Genomic DNA, 18,219 nt, shown 5'->3' with positions numbered 1-18,219 from the left:
TCATATACTTTGACATAATTCATAGAGCAGCTCAAGTTAGAAATAATCTAGTTCATTAAAAATTAAAGTATTTATATATATATATATTTAATAATGTCATTTACCTGGGTGAGCTTGTCTCATGTGATAGGTCACTGGGTATGGATGTGATTCTCCACAGAGCTCGCAGATGGTATCTTTCTCTGGTCCTCCTACTGCTAGTTGGGCCATCTCACCAAACAAATTGCCCCTAGGCCTAACTTCTGTCTTTTCTTTTTTCTTTTTCTCCTTTTTGGTCTTCTTATTTTCTTTTTCACACTCTTTCTTTTTAAGAACTGCACATGAACCAGGACTTGGAAAAATCATATTCTGGGAAGCAGCTTTGATAGTAGCCAAAGAGATATCTTCCCAAAAAGCCACTAAGTGTTGTAAAGTTAAGGGAAGGGGAGACTTAGACTTCACCGTATGATGCATGGACATTTCAAAAGTGGCTTCTGTTTTCCCATCCTCACATTTTTCATGCAGAGGTGGTTCCTTAAGCATGGACAACACCTTATTTTTGTTGATGCTTCCCATCTTAGATATATCTGGTCCATGAGGTGCAATATTAAACATATTCAGTGCAGATGATATTTCCAGTGAGTGTCTATTTTTTAACTTGGTTTCTTTTTCCTCTGTGGGTTGTTGACTATTTAAACTACTCCTAATAGGAGCATGCTCTTTGGAAAGTTCAGGATTAAATTTTAGGAAAGAAGAACAAGCCATTGCATCATGTACTATGCCTTCATGCCACAGAAAAGAGGCAAACACTGCTCTGGCACACTCAGCCACAGATGGAGACATGGCTTGCTTGGCTGGCTCTAAAGGTTTGGATCCATCTCCTTTGAAAAGAAAACTAGATTTTTCTTTTTTGGGCCTAGTGTGTCTGTTAGCACATTTTCGACTTATTTTGGGGGATGCTCTCATTTCTTGTTCATCTTTCAGTGGTGCTTTTCCTATGCTGAAATGAACTTTATTTGAACCCTCATCCACACTCTTAAATTCGCTTTCATCACAGGTGCTATCTGTCAGACTATTTGTTTTCAAAGTACTCGAAGTACAGACTTCAACTACCTCACTGTGGAGGTTTTCCTGCACTACATGGGGAGAGGGAGCTCTATTTTCAGATCCAGGGGAGTCTTTAGAATCCTTTGGTACTGATTTTGGTTTTGGTGATGTAGACCGTCCCCTTAATGGCTCTGTTAGGGGCATTTTCTTCTTGCGGAGGGTGTCTGGATCAAGTGTGTAAGAGTCTGATTTGGAACGTTCCCTAGGAGGATCAAGTTTTGTCTTAACAGGAGCAGTGCTTTTTTGAGGTAGATTTTTATCTTGTGGTGAGGATGAGCGTGGAGAACTAGCATTAGATGGGCTAGATCTGTTGGTTGGGAGAGTCTTTGGCTTAGGAGATGATGACCGAGAACCTGGTCCTGGAGATTCAGCTCTGAAGCTGGAAGACATCCTCCCATCAGACTTTAGTGTCTGCAAAGTGTTATGGTTGGGAGACAATGACCTACTATGGGAGTCAGATCTCAACTTTGCAGCATCTGACTTTAACATAAGGGATTCACTAGCAGATAAACCTTCTGTACCCCTTGGCTTCTTTTGGTCAGTGGTAGTCCGGCTCATGCGTCCATCAGGTTTCAGTGATCTGCTGTGTTTAGAGGACAGTTCTGATTTTCCTGATGTCAAGACTGGTCTAGAAGATGTCGACATATTTCCTCGGTCACCTGTATGATCCATTTCATAGTGAAACTTGTTAATAAATCAGAAATCACTGATAATTTAGCCACTAAAAACTACAATAATAAACAAAGCTATAAAATTTATATTTTCTGCCATATGTTTAAGAATAAAGAAAAAAAGGTAACTATTTCTCATAAAATTTCTATTATATCATTATACAACCATTACCACTAAAAACTTTCACAGATGCAAAATAGACTGAATGGATATTATCTAAGGACCCACTGTGAATTATTAGTGACAATCAGAACCTCAGTCCTAGTACAACTATATTTTAAGTTCAGTGAGGGACAAGAAAGACCAAAGATCTAATTTTTTTCAAATAAGAAATTATGAAAATACATGTGTTTTCAAAATGAATTAATCAAGCTAAGTTTCCAGTAGATTAAAACATCACATCCTTAAGCTGAGTTAGGAAGCTGAATTTCTGCATTTATTGCTTTCCATTGCACAATGAATACAATTAAGATTAATAAAGAACAGCTTAGGAGACACCCTATTTTAATGATTGCATTAGCATAATGTACAGTTAACATAGGAATGTCCTAAAGCTATTATTTAGTTGTATGCAAGTCAGGCAGTCTTTTATTTTTAAACAAGCTCTATTCCATAAGCATTCATTCAATAAGCTTAGCTGATTAAAACTCAAGAGTCCATGGGTTTTGGAAATAGGAGGAATGGCAGTATCCTGAGGATGAGAAGTACAAGTCTGAATTGAGGGACCTTGACACAAGAGGGTCTGGAAAATGACAAGAGCAAGGGGGAAAACAAAACAAAACAAAACAAAACAACAAACCTCCCTTCCTTCCTTTCCTAAAGCAAAACACTAGATAATTCTATATGGAAGCCATCTGTTTGTGGCATCCTGTCCTCACTCAGTGTCTCTCCTTTCTGCTGATTTTATGCTTTCTTTTGAGGCATTAAGAGCCAGGCTATCTTTGTCCCCAGTAAGTGCTACAGCCTTCAGCATTCCCTTTCCCCTTAAAATAAAAACTCCTAGTCTTAGTTCATGTACTATTAATTAGTTGCTAGGAGGAAAACAACCAGACTGCAGTGATTCAAGTGGTATAAAAAACTGAAAATCTTGTTAGAAGTACTTATATTTTCTGAAAGAGGGTTCCTAGGAAATTGAGATTAATTTGCTGGTTATGACCACAGATTTCTTTTGCTTTTATAGAAAAGGATGTGAACAAATTTGTATAACATACAAAAATGCTTTCGTTTGCTTTGTGTATGGGTGTAGGGAGTTATAATCTATGTAATCTATGTCAGGACAGTAGTGCGGTAGAATCTGTCCTCTTCAAATAAGGTCCCCAAGAGCAAGTATTTTTGTGTTATTCTTCAGTGATGTCATGTCAAAAATGGGTCCTGGAATACAGTAGATACTCAAAAAATATTTGTTGAATTAGCAATAAATTACTATTTTCCTAATTTTTTTCTTCTACTATTGTTCAGATTCCCTAAGAATCTACATTTTATAATAACAGCTCCCAAGACCACAGGGCAGAAGGGATAGCAGTTATTGCTATGTTAAGCATTAGATGGCTTGCAAGTGGATAATTCTACAGAAAAAATAATAGGATGTGAATAATAGGGTGCAGAGCACACTGATGAACTGAATATTTATTTCCATTCCTACATGTCAATGTTTAGCATAATTATTCTGGTTCTTTGAATAAATAAAAGTTACTATTCTGAACATACTGTTCTTTGGTTTCTTGCAATGCTTTATTATTCTATCATAAATTTCCTTTATCATATATGTACTTTCTTCTTTTTCTGTGGTGCACAGCATTGAACCCAGTGCCTCATGCATGTTAGGCAAATGCTCTACCACTGTGTCACAAAGGCAGACCTAAACATAGATATAAGAAATAATTAAATTTGAGTGGGAATTAGTGGAAAAAAAATCATACACAAAAAAAGGATTTCCAAATATTGATCCTGTCTTGGAAAAATACAAACAGATGGACTTTGATATATGATACTCTCAAACTATTCAAAAGTAGTTTAAGAAGCTGTTGCCCATTTTATTTTATTGACCAAGTAACAGTCCAGAGCAAATTTTATAAGCAAATAAATTATATTTGATAAGAGTTAAAAGTCAGCATAGTTTTGACCACAATTTTGAGCATGTGATATTTTGAGTATTATTTTTTTATTATTCTAAGAGCTAGAAACTGTTCTTTATCACCACATTTATTGCAGAAGCTGCATCATATATAATGATGAATTTATACAAATAGGCAGTAAATATTTTATATTTGGTACTCCATTCTCCAAAATTTCAATCTGAAAACTGAGAGTTTCTTTATTTATTAAAAAGGACACTTTAGGATTTCAAACTTAATGAGAAGAGTTCCTGACTAAGATTATCTACTACCTATCTCATGTTATAGCTGACTATATAGTTGTTACATGGAACGGTGAATAATACCTATGTTACATTTAATTCTAAGGGTGGGTGCATTCACAGTGGTGGTTATTACATCATAATGGAAATGGGTTCTCTAATTGGCTAAACAACAGAAACTGCCAAATATTTAGGAACACCACTTGTTATATGTAAGCATATAACTCTAGTAATGGGATATTCCTCTAGTAATGGGATAAATATTCTCAAGATCTATAAATGATGATGGCTAAACATCTGTTGAAGTTCCAGTGTATAAAAAATGGCAAAAGTATTTCTTCCTGAGATGTATTTTTCAAATCATAGCTAAATCCTTCTAAAAACACTTCTTCAAAATATACTTCATATATTTTTTAAAAAAGAAAATGCTATGTTAAGTGAGTAAGCCCAAATGCTAACTAATTTTTGTTTATATTCTTCATGTGGCATTTAAAAGTTTTGGCTTTCAAAAGTTTAGAAATGTTACTAAGAATTGTCATGTTGTGGCTGCCCCAAAATATCAATAAATATAAGAAGATAACTAAATCTTCAGACCATATATAACATTTCACATTTATTGCTTAATGACTACATTTATAATAGGCAAGTTTATGTGATAATAGGAAATTTTTTTTTAACCTCAAAGGAATTCTGAATAGTAATGCATAACAGAATAGAAATTTAGTGGATTCAAATTAAATTCAATTAAACATTTTAAATGTTAACTATTCACTCACTAAGTGACCTACATGATTTTTTTCATGCCCAAATCATAATCAAGTTATATGATACCATACTATTATATCCTATAATACAATATACTGCAACATAATATGAAGTACATATCAGATTCCATAATCATATAAGCTACTAGAGATAATACTATACAGATCAGGTTATATAACCCTATTTACTATGCAAAGGAGAAATATAAAACTGCTTTAGCCATTTTAAAGAAAAAAGGAAATTAGCAATTATTTGAACAACTTCTACAATGTATTTGCTATTGATGCAAAACTGTTTTTTTAAATTATCTTAAAATATGGTATTTTAAAACTTTAATCATTAAGAAAAATACTTGAGTAAACATCTATAGTATTTTAATTAATAAATTAATCAATCAGTTAATTATTTCTGTGTCCTAGGGTGCTCTCTACCACTGAACTACGCCTCAGGAATATTTATTATTTTGAGACAGAGTCTTAAGTTGCCCAAGTTGGCTTTGAATTTGTGTTTCTTCTGCTTTAGCCTTCCAAGTTGCAGGGCTGGCATCTGTAAGTAATTTAAAGTACCAAAGGCATATTTTTAAAATATTCTGAAATTTTGTTAATTGTCAATAGTTTAAACATTTTGAAACTGAAAATATTAAAACTAAGTCACTAAGAAACTATTAAGGAAGATTCATTCATGTCAGACAGGACAGGTAGACTTATGAGTATTCGTGTGTGCAGTGGAGGGAATATGTGCAATCACCCTGATAACTAAGTTAAAATAAAAAATGTTTAACTTATCAAAATGTTTCTCCTAAAAAATTAAATGGTAAAAATAAGTTTTACATTATATGACACTACAATATGTTTAAAGTGTCATATAAAGTCCCTATATTTGTATAATCATGTGTTTTATGCCATTGTTTTTTGATAATGACTTAATATTCCTCAAATTAGAGATTTCTTTCTGTATACCTACTGCATCTTTTAAGATCTCATAAAGGTTTAAAAGTAAACAGGAATACTATTTAACCACAGATAACAAACATGCACAGCAATTAGTATAATCTACACTATAATACTGAACAGAAACATCATAAATTATCTCAAACACATAAAATTTTAAATAAAATGATAAACCTTAATTTTTAAAAAATGAAATGGGATGAAAATGAAGTGAACTGAAACTTCTTTATTGATACTTCCTTCATTCAATAAGAATGGCCCATCCATGGATGCACGTATACCCACCCTTCAGTTTGTGAGACAGAGATGAGAGAGCAGAGGCAGGCCCAGCTACACCAAAATTTTTGTAAATGCGCTCACGAGAAGCAAGGTTGCGGGATGGAGATTCTACAGTGGAAAACATTGGCAAAGAAGCAGCACAGATTCAATGGAAAAAAAAATTTAGCAGAGAACACAAGCAAAAACAAAGCATTTTTAAATGGTCTGTAACTATAAACTGTAATTCCTAATAGTTTATATTCCTAATAGTTTATATAAAATTGAAACTAAAAACAAAGGTAAAATTAATGAATTTTGATCAATAACATGTTAACATGTCCAAATGTGTTGACCTGAAACTTAATAAGTTAAAATGAGAATAAAAGAAAAATATACACTGTTTTAGTACCCTTAGCAATGTATAATAACTTTTAAAGTGCAATTTAGAGTAAACTCAACTTTCTGTAACTAGAAAATGAAGTGACCCAGGGACTTGATATTTGGTATCCAAAACAAAGAAAGCAGAGCATTAATGATGCATGAAGAGCTCATGTTATTTATAAGAGGAAATTTTTTATTAATCAACAATGACTTCAAATGGGCACTAGAGAAAAATTCTGATTTAAAAAAATTTTAGTATTATTCTATTTAGTAAACTATATGATTTTTCAAAGAATTAATTTTATAAAGATGGATTAAATAATGGGTTACTTCATCCATGAATGGAAGGTTCTTATTAAGTATAATCATTTAGTCCCCATCAAATGGCTTTTTAAAAACTGATGAACTTCTTTTGTGCATCAATATTATGTCTCTCTTATAGAATTGCTTTCCTTTTTTAAATTAAAAATATAATTTTTTAAAAAGTTAACTAGTATAACTATGAAATTATGATTAAACAAAAACCAGATTTTATAAAAATTAAATGTGTAGAACAAGTGCTATTTCTAGTTAATTTGATTTCTTTAGTCTTTTAACAACAATCTGTTTTTAGATTTTTCACTTCAAAAAAAGTTTCTTTTCACTCACTGAATTATACCTACGAATCCAGTTTCTCCAGGCTTTGTAACATATTGAAAAGACTTCAATACCATTTTCCATTAGTTTGTCCTTAAGCCTCTGTTATCTTATCTTACAAGTACCCTTATAATTTCTCACATTTCTTTTTATCGGTGGTTCAAATAAGAATGGTATTCTTAAGATTCACTGCTCCTCTATCTTCCTATAAACCTGGACCTCATAGATATTAACAAACAATTCAATTCTGAATTCCATTCAGAATCTGCCATCTTTCCAGTTTGTTTCTTGAAGAAGAGAAATATTTCACTGTCCCAACTCAAGCATTCAATGATAACTAAAGATTATTATCTATTATATAAGATTTAAACAGCATAAGAATTCCTTTGCACCTGACACCTTTTGCATTTTGTTGTCATAGAAGTCATTAAAAAAAGATGCTCAAAAACATTAAAAATTTAAAGACAGCATAAGTTTCTACAATAGGCAGTAAATAGTTAAGTATAACCCACAACTCAAATTTCTTAGAAATTATTTGCTGGAAAACTGTCTACTTTAAAAAAAAAAAAACACAAAAAACTAGTTTCTTGGCCCTAATAGAGACATAAATAATACCTTCAATCTGTCCAAAAGGTGCAAGTAATCAAAGGACATACATATTAAAAAATAGGTATAATTGGGGTGGGGTATAACTCAATGGTTGAGTACTTCTTTAGCATGTGTAAGACCCTGGTTTTGATCCCCAGTACTGCAAAAAAAAAAAAAAAAAAAAAAAAAAGAAAAGAAAAGAAAAGAAAAAAGAAAAAGGTATAATTAAGTATAATTATTATACCCATTTCCACCAGTGTTTCAGAGAATTTAAAATAAGGTAAAGTAATGATTATATACTTTTAGCTATGGCAACTATCTGTCAGCTTTAGATGTACATAATCAATGAATCCAGTACTCTTCTTTGTGGTAAATTTATCAGGAGAAATGTGGAATTATTTGAATGGGAGAGGAGAATAAGACATGGAATAGGAATTAAAGTTTATTCATCTTATAGACTGACTGCTGGAAACCAAACCCAGGGTCTTGCACATGCTAGGTGTGGGCTCTATCTCTAAGCTACACCCCCAATGGGATTAAAGCTTCTTTACATACACATTAGTATACTAAAAGAATTACAAAAGAATGAAAAGCATTCATTTCCTTTGTGAAAGCTGAGATAGAACATTTCTGAATACAATTTGACAGGTATATATATCCTATACCTTAGAAAAAATAACTTCAAAACACTTCAAGAAAAGACAGGTATTGCCAGGGTGCAGTAGTGCACACCTATAATCCCACCGGCTCAGGAGGCTGAAACAGTTTTGAGATCAGCCTCAGCAATCTGGTGAGGCTCTAAGCAAGTTAGTAACACTAGTCTCAAGATAAAAAATAAAAAAGGGCTGGGATGTGACTCAGTGGTTAAGCACCTCTGGGTTCAATCCCCAGTACTTAAATAAATAAATAAGCAAAGACAAGATGAGACAGGTGTTGCTCTTTAAACAACAACTTCAGACAGTAAAGAGCTAAAGATATTCTCAGAAATGAAAGTCCTCCTTTTCACAAATTGCTTATTAGTTACAAGGGGAAAAACCAGTAATTACACAGCAGAGAAACAGGCACTTTGGTCACATATAATTAACATTAATAATAACCATGTCCTGCCTGAGGCAGACACCATGCTTAATAGAAAGACAGCTAAAACCTAAACCATAAACAAAAGTGCTTTTAGTATAACAATCTTTTAAAGCAGTATTTGGAGAAATTAGAAAAGGTAGATACCAGCTTACTGCCTCAAAATTGGGATAAATGTAAACTACAGATAAAGTAGAGGGCCTCTTTTCCATTCTTTCTTATCTTTTTTTTTTTTTAAGTCTCTAACAAACACTAAGAAATACAATCAGAACAGTCTCATGCTCATGATATTAGGTTATTTTGTGGGTTGCAAGTATAAAATAAGAAGTTTGAAATAACTGACCTCTTGTCTTTCCCAATTTTTACAATCAATGTAAGATTAAATGAAATGTCATAGATAAAAAGAAACAACAACAACACTGGAGTAAATTAGCAGATTCTCATTTCAAGTTTTAGATTTCTACTTTAAACAAGTGATGAGAATTTCTGTCATCTCTAAAATGGAGCTGGAAGACTTCTTAGGCCTCTTGAACACTAGAAATTTATTTTACATGATGGTTCTGACTCATTTCTTAATAGAAGGGGAGGAAGAACAATCTAATATAAGAGTGAGAAATCTGAATTAAAAGACAAACAGTTTTGCTAAGCCTAAGTAAAAAGATAAATTATAGTGTGGAAGTTTGAGAGAATAATAAACTGGGATATAGCAGACCTAATCCTTATAAATTCAATTAGGTGCCAAATCAAGACAATGCTTTAATGATGAATTTCTGATAAAATTGTATATTTAATGGTATATTTTCAAATTGTTTCTCAACAGTGCCATTTTTAGTTATGAGAGTGCCAAATAAATTTTGTAATTTCTAATTATGTAACTACCACTGGAGCTAAGTTACCCAACTTAACTCATTTTTCTTCAACACCTGCTTTTGATTATGAATTTCTAGTGTTAAGTAAGCATATTATTTTTCAAAACAAAGCAGAAAAGTGGATGTCATTCTAGATTGATTCCACAACTGTGATTAGTATGTCCTGGGTACTTTATTGCCTAAACATTTCTACACTTGGTTCTTCCTTCTGCAATTAACCCTACTTAGCTTCTCTCTGGACTCCCTACCACCAATATACTCCCTTTTCTCTGTCTTTTTCATAATATTTTCAGTTATATTGTGTGTATGTGCTGGCAGGGACAGACAGACTGGGGGTTGAATTCAGTCTCATGTATATTAGGCAAGCCCTCTACAACTTAGCTGTATCTACAGCCCTTCATAAATTATTTGAAAAATTTTGTGATAGGCCCTCATTAAGTTGCCAAGCTAGTCTCAAACTTCTGAAAATTCTTCTATCTCAGCTTCCCAAGTAAAGTTTTGCAGGCATACGACACCATATCTGACTATTTTTAGTTAAACTTTAAAAATATAAAATCGATTGTAACTCTCTCTTTAATTCCCTATAAAACTATTTCCTCTATCTGCCCCCTGCACTCATTCAGTATACCTACAAAAAAAAAGTCTAAACCACTAAGTATGGTGCACAACACATAATCTGGCCCATGCTCTCTAGTGTAAGAAGTTGCCTCTACACAATTGAATAAGGCCTCTTATTAGTCTATTTAGCCAACTTCTCCTCTCTCCACCCTCTAAAAACTGGAATGTGCCAGGGTTTGGTCTTTAGGCCTTTTGTCTTTTCTACCTCTATCTCCTTTGCAGCTGCTTTCATTCACCCATATAGTTTTAATTGTTACCTATACACAAGCAACTCTCAAATTATTCTGCTATAAGTCAGTGGGCTACCAACTTATATGCCTTACCCAGACATTTCCTCTGAACTTGGAGTAATATATAAATCTCAATTTGGCATCTCCAAAGGATTTATTAGTAACCTCAAACTCAATGCATCCGAAATACATTTATATGCTAACATGACTACAGTAATGCTTATCCCTGTATCCATGCTCCTTTGCAGAATTTCCAACCAAAATATGAAGTCTAAGAGTTTATTTCTGTACTCACAAAGGTAGGCTAGCCATGTGTCTTGCTTTAAACGAACAGAAATGGCAGATGTAATGTATCAGTTTCAACACTAAGCCTGAAAAGATTGTGCATATTTTTGTTTTCTCAGAATTCTACAACAAACCCAGAGTAGCCTGCTGAATCATGGGATATTTGACTCAATCACCTCTTTATCTCAGGCAGTGGTCTGTCATCTTCCCAAAACAAAGATGTCTAGCTTTCCTATTATTGACTATAGATGCATGAAGAAATTCAGCACCAAGACCAGAAGAACTATAGAACTGAACCTAGCCTAATCTGCCAACCTACAGAACTGTGAGCCAAATAAAGAGTGCTTTATTTGGTTAAACTGTTAAGTTCTGGGGTATGTTATGAAAGAATAGCTTACCAGCATGATGTCCAAAATTAAGCTCTGTTATTCCCACCAAAAACCTGGTTCTCCTGCAGCCCTTGCCTAAGCAAAAAACTTAAATTTACCCTTTACAATTTTCTTCTCATTGCTTGTTCATTGTAAGCGAACTTGAGGATTCCTCTTCAAAATAAATCCAACATTCCATGGTTTACTAACATCTCCTTGGCTACACTATGGTAAAGTCACCATGAATTCTGTGCCAAACTCAAACTGGCCTCTGTGAACAGCCAGTGCTCAAAACAGTGCTTGGAATATATGGGTGACACATAATAAATATTTGTTGAGAAATTACTGATTGAGATGCAAAATAACCTGGGTAAAGGCTTTCATATCAGGGAAGATGGTTCTGCTGTGTGAAAAAAAATTCAGGCCCAGGACTAAAATGATAACAATTTGTAGGGGTGCTAGAGATGTTACAGCCCAAACTAAAACTAAATACATTGTTCATTATAACAGATGCTGTAAGTTCAAGTGTAAAAAAAAAATGAATTTGAATATTTAAATAAAGTTGACCTGATTTCCTGAAATCTTTGTTGAAAATCATAATTTTTTCTTTAGTAACAGAAAAAGATCTTGGCTGATATTGTCACAAAGCTGGTTAGAAGCAGAACTAGAGTAAACTAGACAGAACTATAGAGATTAAACACAAGCCTCCTTTCTAAGTCAAGAGTTCCATCCACACACTTTCATTGCAGGCAAACAAACAAGGAAAGATTATAATCCAGGACAAAAATTATCTAACTACTACGAAAAAACATGACTTTCATTCTGACATTTTAATAGCCTAATTAAATTAAGAATTAATCTCTAATCAAGTTATGCTGTAAAAATAGATCAAAAACTATCTAGAAAAACTCATTTATCCCTTTTTAAATTCCTACCTGCTCAGATCCTTGGCCCATTTGCTGATTGGGTTATTTGTTTTTTCGATGCTTAGCTTTTTGAGTTCTTTATATACCCTACATATTAGTGAACTGATGTGGTGAGGGGTAAAAATTTGCTCCCAGGATGTGGATTCTCTGTTCACCTCACAGATTGTTTCTTCTGCTGAGAAGAAACTTTTTAGTTTGATTCCATCCCATTTATTGATTCTTGGCTTTAATTCTTGTGCTATAGGAGTCTTATTAAGGAAGTTGGGGCCTAATCCCACATGATGAAGATTAGGGCCTACTTTTTCTTCAATTAGACACAGAGTCTCTGGTCTAATTCCTAGGTCCTTGATCCATTTTGAGTTAAGTTTTGTGCATGGTGAGAGATAGGAGTTTAATTTTGTTTTGCTGCATATGGATTTCCAGTTTTCCCAGTACCATTTGTTGAAAATGTTATCTTTTCTCCAGTGCATGTTTTTAGCACCTTTGTCTAATATAAGATAATTGAAATTTTGTGGGTTAGTCTCTGTGTCCTCTATTCTCTACCATTGGTCTATCAGTCTGTTTTGGTGCCAATACCATGCTGTTTTTGTTACTACTGCTTTCACTCTAGTCAGAATGGCAGCTATTATGAAGACAAACAATAAGTGTTGGCGAGGATGTGGGGAAAACGGTACACTCATACATTGCTGGTGGGACTGCAAATTGGTGCAGCCAATATGGAAAGCAGAATGGAGACTCCTTAGAAATCTGGGAATGGAATCACCATTTGACCCAGGTATCCGTCTCCTCAGACCATATCCAAAGGACTTAAAAATAGCATACTACAGGGACACAGCCACATCAATGTTTATAGCAGCACAATTCACAATAGCTAAACTGTGGAGCCAACCTAGATGCCCTTCAGTGGAAGAATGGATAAAAAAAAACTGTGGCACATATATATACAATGGAATTTTACTCAGCAATAAAAGAGAACAAAATCATGGCATTTGCAGGTAAATGGATGGCACTAGAGAAGATAATGCTAAGTGAAGTTAGCCAATCTCCAAAAAAACAAATGGTGAATGTTTTTTCTGATATAAAGAGATTGATTCATAGTAGGGTAGGGAGGGGGAGCATGGGAGGAACAGATGGATTATAAGTAGGGAAGAGGGGTGGGAGGGGAAGGGAGGAGGCAGGAGGCAGGGAATTAGCAAGGATGGTGGAATGTGATGGACATCATTATCCAAAGTACATGTATGAACACACGAGTTGGGTATCAATCTACTTCATACAAACAGAGATATGAAAAATTGTAGTATATATGTGTAATAAGAATTGTAATGCAAAACAAAGTACATGTATAAAGACATGAATTGGCGTGAACACACTTTATATACAAAGATATGAAAAACTGTGCTCTATATATGTAATAAGAATTGTAATGCATTCTGCTGTGGTGTATTTAAAAAAATAAAATCAATTAAATAAAAATAGATTCCTACCTGCGCCTCATTCCACAACTGAGAACAGCCTGCCATCTCTTTGACTGTGACATTTCCTATTTCTTCCTTGGAGCATGAGAGGTAGTAAGTGTAGTATCAGCAGGTAATGTTTATTGGATACATTATTTTATAGGTGAGCTAAAAGGGGCTCAAATGGTCAGGTAATTTTAAAGCTAATGAGTAGCTGGAGGAGAAACTTGAGCTGAAAATCTTTCCATGATATATTTCTACAAGATTAGTGAACCAGTAATGCTTTAGAATATTAATAATTCTCAAATGTAAATAAATATTCATGCAGGTAACCAAATGGACATTTCCCCCTCATTTAACTTTTTTTGGGGGAGTACCATTTAAGAATATAACATGTAAGTATAATAGATAAAAATCTTATTGGAAGATAACTTATAATATCTAGATTTGAAAGAACTATATATTTTAGCATATGTTGTATTTATTTGTATAAAATCTCTGGAAGAATTGTAATTGTCTTAAGCTGTGTTTAACCAATTTTTTTTTTCTACCAGAAAAATGAAAGCAAACTATTTAGCCTCCTAAAAGGCATGTAGTAAATGATAATGTAATAATGATAAAATAATAGATTCCAAAGACTAGCTTAAAAAAAACACTTTAGGGATAAAAAACCAGAGAGTAACTAAAAATAAAACTTATAGAAATACTTAAGTTAATATGAGCTTCTCTGGAGAATTTTTCTAGTTAATTGGAAATTTGAGCTACAACACTAATAAAATCTTTTTTCCTTTTAAACTATCAAAAGAAGATAAATAATTAATTGGAACAAAGCCAATATTCTAAGATGTTAGAACTAAACAAATTCAAGTTATGTATATTAAAGAACAGATTTTATACTATTTACCTAGGCATAAATGAATATTTAAAACAAGGCCTTTCTGGTTAATAGAATTGGCCTCAATTTCTGGCATTACCATTTTACTATGTATTTTCTAGGGAAAATCATTTATCTTTGCTAATCCTTTGTCTTCGCTATAAAATGGAGAGAAGAAATATATCTCAAATGAGGATGTGTTAAAATGTTTAAATACAGTGTTTAAAGTACATAGTGGTGACTAGTACTATAAGCAAAATTTAGTAAAAACAGTCATCTACATATAATGTTTCATTTTAGCATCACAAAATATAAGACAAAATGACCCTCATTTTACTAATTAGTATGGGGAAGTTCAGTATGCATAGAACTTCCTCTATAGTCAGGGTGAAATGCTGGCAAGATGCACAACAATGAAATCTGAAAAGAATGTTCCAGGAAATCTTAACAGTAAGCACTCAGCCCCAGGAACATTTCCTAATATGATGTAAAAAACAATTCTATAATATTTTTGAAATATTAAAACTATTGTTCATATTCTATTTTTTTTAGTTATGCTAAATAGTTAAGACTTTTGTTATCTGTAATTTGGAAGTTAAACTTCAGTGATACTTTGTTGAGAATAGGAGGTTGTGAAAAAAATCTAATTACCTCCCACTGTTTGAGTACAGAATAGTGATGATTCAAAACACTGGTAATTAAGATTTATCCAGGACATGATTTCAAATTTGTTCTGAGATGGTGATAAAGGACCTGGTGGTATTAATAACACTCATAACATTATATGCATAAAATTATATTGACACATTGTCACTCAGAAAATTGTTGTCTAGAGAAATCTAATTTTATTAGATTATCTAATTTTATTTAATTTATTTATTAATAAATCTAATTTTATTTTATTATTTTGTGTTCTAAAATATTTTATCAATTAAATTTAGTAAAATAAAAATAGCAATTTGAGTTAGAACTGAATGTTTTTGTCAATACCTGCAATGATCCTTTAGGTGGAACTAAGGGGTCCTAATGCCTTAGTTCTTTTGTCTGCTGCTGATGTGACATCATTAATAGGACAATCTCTTTTAAAACTGAATGTGAAAATGAATGAATCTGAATTTCCTAATATGAATTTTAAGCCTGACTGACGGTAATGTCAGTCCTTTTTTTTTTTAACACCCCCACCCCCACCTGTCCTTACCTTTAAAACTTTCTATAACCTGGGTACATCTAAATGTAAACAGTCTGTTGCTCCATAAAATTAATAAGCTAAGTCTTCACATTTTTCTTTCATTCTGAAATAATGCTTATCACAGAAAAAAAATACTATTTCACAAGGCGACACTAGTTTGTTTCCTTGATATTTTCTTTTAAGAGACATTCAAGTAAATGTTATACATGAATAGACACAGTAATAATCTAGAAATTGGTAGCACTTATACGTTCAAATTAACTACATGAATTAATCATGCCTATGTACAAGGTAAACTCAACAAAGTTTACAATCTTATAAACTCTCTACCTTGGGTAAATAATATAACAACATTATTGCTAACTAGGTAATACACAGATTTAAAAACAAAATTAGCCAGCATTTTCTTAACTAACTCTAATTAACAGTTACTACAGTCTTTTTATAGAAAAATAACTTAGATCTAAGTGTGAATGTATTTTATCAAAACAAAAAGGTCATGCATTTGGATCCAAACAATGGATGTATAAACTGAGACTTTCATAAGCTATCTTTTTCAGTTAATGTTATTACATAGCCAACATGAGAACTGAATGCCTAAAAGAATGTATTATTGTGATACTACAAAGACTTTTGAGATGGGTATGTGGAAGGCTCAGGAGGTACTTAAAGACTCTTCAGTTAAGTTTAATTTGTTTGGGTCTATTTTCCAAACCAGTGTGAGTTACTATCATGGATAAAGGGGTAGAGCAATCCTAGATGGTAGAACTGAAATAAAATAATCGGTGTATAATGTGATAGAAATAACAACAAAAGAAATGACAATTTGAGAAAATCTGGGAACCGACATTATTACATATTTCATAGATATCAATCAAATTTACTTAAAAGAAACAAATAGGCCCAAACAAGTATATTTTTCCACTCATAAGTATAATGAAATAAGCTTATTCTTTTGGGGCATATCTCAAGTAATAAAAATTCAATGTAAAGAAAGCAATGAAAGTTATCCCTATCACTGATGCTTTCCATAGTCATGCATGTTAAAAAAGAAAACTTGAAATAAAAAATGTTTCTCTTAACATGTTTTATAGTACATATTTACTTATACCAGATTAGAATATAAAGTATAATAGCCATTTGTTAATAACTACACTTCATTAAAAGTGTGACTAAAAACCAATGTTTTAGCTGCAGAACATCTTAGAACAGCTTAAATACTTCAAAAATATGAGGGGATAACAACCTAATTATATAAAATAAGTCAGGTGAGTTGATAATTAATTTAACTAATAAACAACTCAGAACTAAGCTTCAGAAACGCTTGATGAGGCAAGTAAGACTGACAGACTTACTCTGAAGCTGAGGCTGCTGGAAGGAAAGGGGCTGTCCGAACACAAATGGACTGTGGACTAGGGAAGAGGGAGGTTTTGCAGCTTGATCAAAGATGGAAGGAGCTGGGAGATTGGGCCGTGACTGAATGGAATTCAATATGGCACTCAGTTGGTCACCTGCAGGGGGCAAAACAGTCAAAACTACAACTTGTTATCCATTAACATCCAAAATGGCAAAGTAAATGGTGCTTTATGACATGTAGATAAATTAAACACTAAATAAAACTGTGCCAATTGAAAAAAGTATGGAAGTTTGGTGATAATTATCCTCAAATTGGGGATCAAATTTTGCATGCTATTTATTTTTTTAAACAGAAGCATTCCACAAATCCTAAATAGCAACCCACCTACAAAAAAAGAAATCCACTTAAATTCATATGTAATATTTTCCATGATTTATGGGAAAATAAAGAATCTATGAATCTATAAGAAGTTGCTTTGACATTAAGCGTACATAAAAGATCTAAGTACTGTAAATGATGTCTTTTCCATGGTGCCCAATAATGACTAACACCACTCTGCCTCATCTGTAGTATATTTCATGCCAAAAATAAGCACAGTATGATAAAACTTTTTTTTTAAGATGTAGGACTGAAGGGATAAAATATATTATTAACTCAGCAATGTAACATAATTTTAAATCTATAAATCAATATTTTAAGTTGTTACTTAAAATTTTATTTTTTTTTACAGCAAGACCTTTTTTGCTTGGATAATATAAAAATCTGAAAATTCTATAAGATAAACATGAATATGAACTACCTAATTTGAATAGTGCATCAAATATGAATTCTGACTTTTTCCTTATAATTAAATACAAAGGATATTAATAGAAAATATTTTCAAAGAAAACAATATAATAACCTTATTTGTGAGAGGAAGTGTGTTAATTAGTTTAGATGATGAAGAGGAGAGGAAAAGCCCCATATTCAGGCTAGTTGATGTGAATTGCAAAACCATCTTTCCAGTCATTTTCCAAATATAAATGTTTTATAAATGAAAATCTCAAATGAAGCAGCAAGAAGTAACAGATTTATGGAAAGAACCATGTACATAAGCTATATATTTTTATTTTTTTAATAAATAAATGTTACTGATTACAGGAAGGATTGTAAAGTATTATAAAGAATTTTGTACAATACTAACATAAACACCTTTGCAAACAATTCCTCGATCTCAGGATAGATAGCTAAAGAAAATGAGAGGTTCTGTTAAAAAAATATTTAATTGAATTTAAGTGTAC

The 18,219-nt window shown here is 32.5% G+C and overlaps 1 protein-coding gene across 13 annotated transcripts in view; it reads right to left on the bottom strand.

Annotated features, from left to right (window-relative positions):
• Mycbp2 (MYC binding protein 2) overlaps nt 1-18,219 on the bottom strand; it is a 271,435-nt gene that overhangs the window by 48,878 nt on the left and 204,338 nt on the right. For 6 of the 13 annotated variants that reach the window (XM_040281371.2, XM_040281372.2, XM_040281374.2 and 3 more), the window contains 3 exons: nt 16,938-17,117; nt 6,115-6,216; nt 105-1,745 (listed from right to left, as the gene is read on the bottom strand). In XM_040281371.2, the coding sequence (XP_040137305.2) occupies nt 105-1,745; nt 6,115-6,216; nt 16,938-17,117 (1,923 nt within the window). The remainder of the gene's footprint in view (nt 1-104; nt 1,746-6,114; nt 6,217-16,937; nt 17,118-18,219) is intronic. The other 7 variants (XM_040281377.2, XM_013358364.4, XM_040281379.2 and 4 more) reach the window with 5 other exon arrangements.

The sequence above is a fragment of the Ictidomys tridecemlineatus genome, chromosome 6 (genome assembly GCF_052094955.1).
Source record: "Ictidomys tridecemlineatus isolate mIctTri1 chromosome 6, mIctTri1.hap1, whole genome shotgun sequence".
Lineage (NCBI taxonomy): Eukaryota > Metazoa > Chordata > Mammalia > Rodentia > Sciuridae > Ictidomys > Ictidomys tridecemlineatus.
This window is presented reverse-complemented; position numbering and strand designations above follow the sequence as displayed.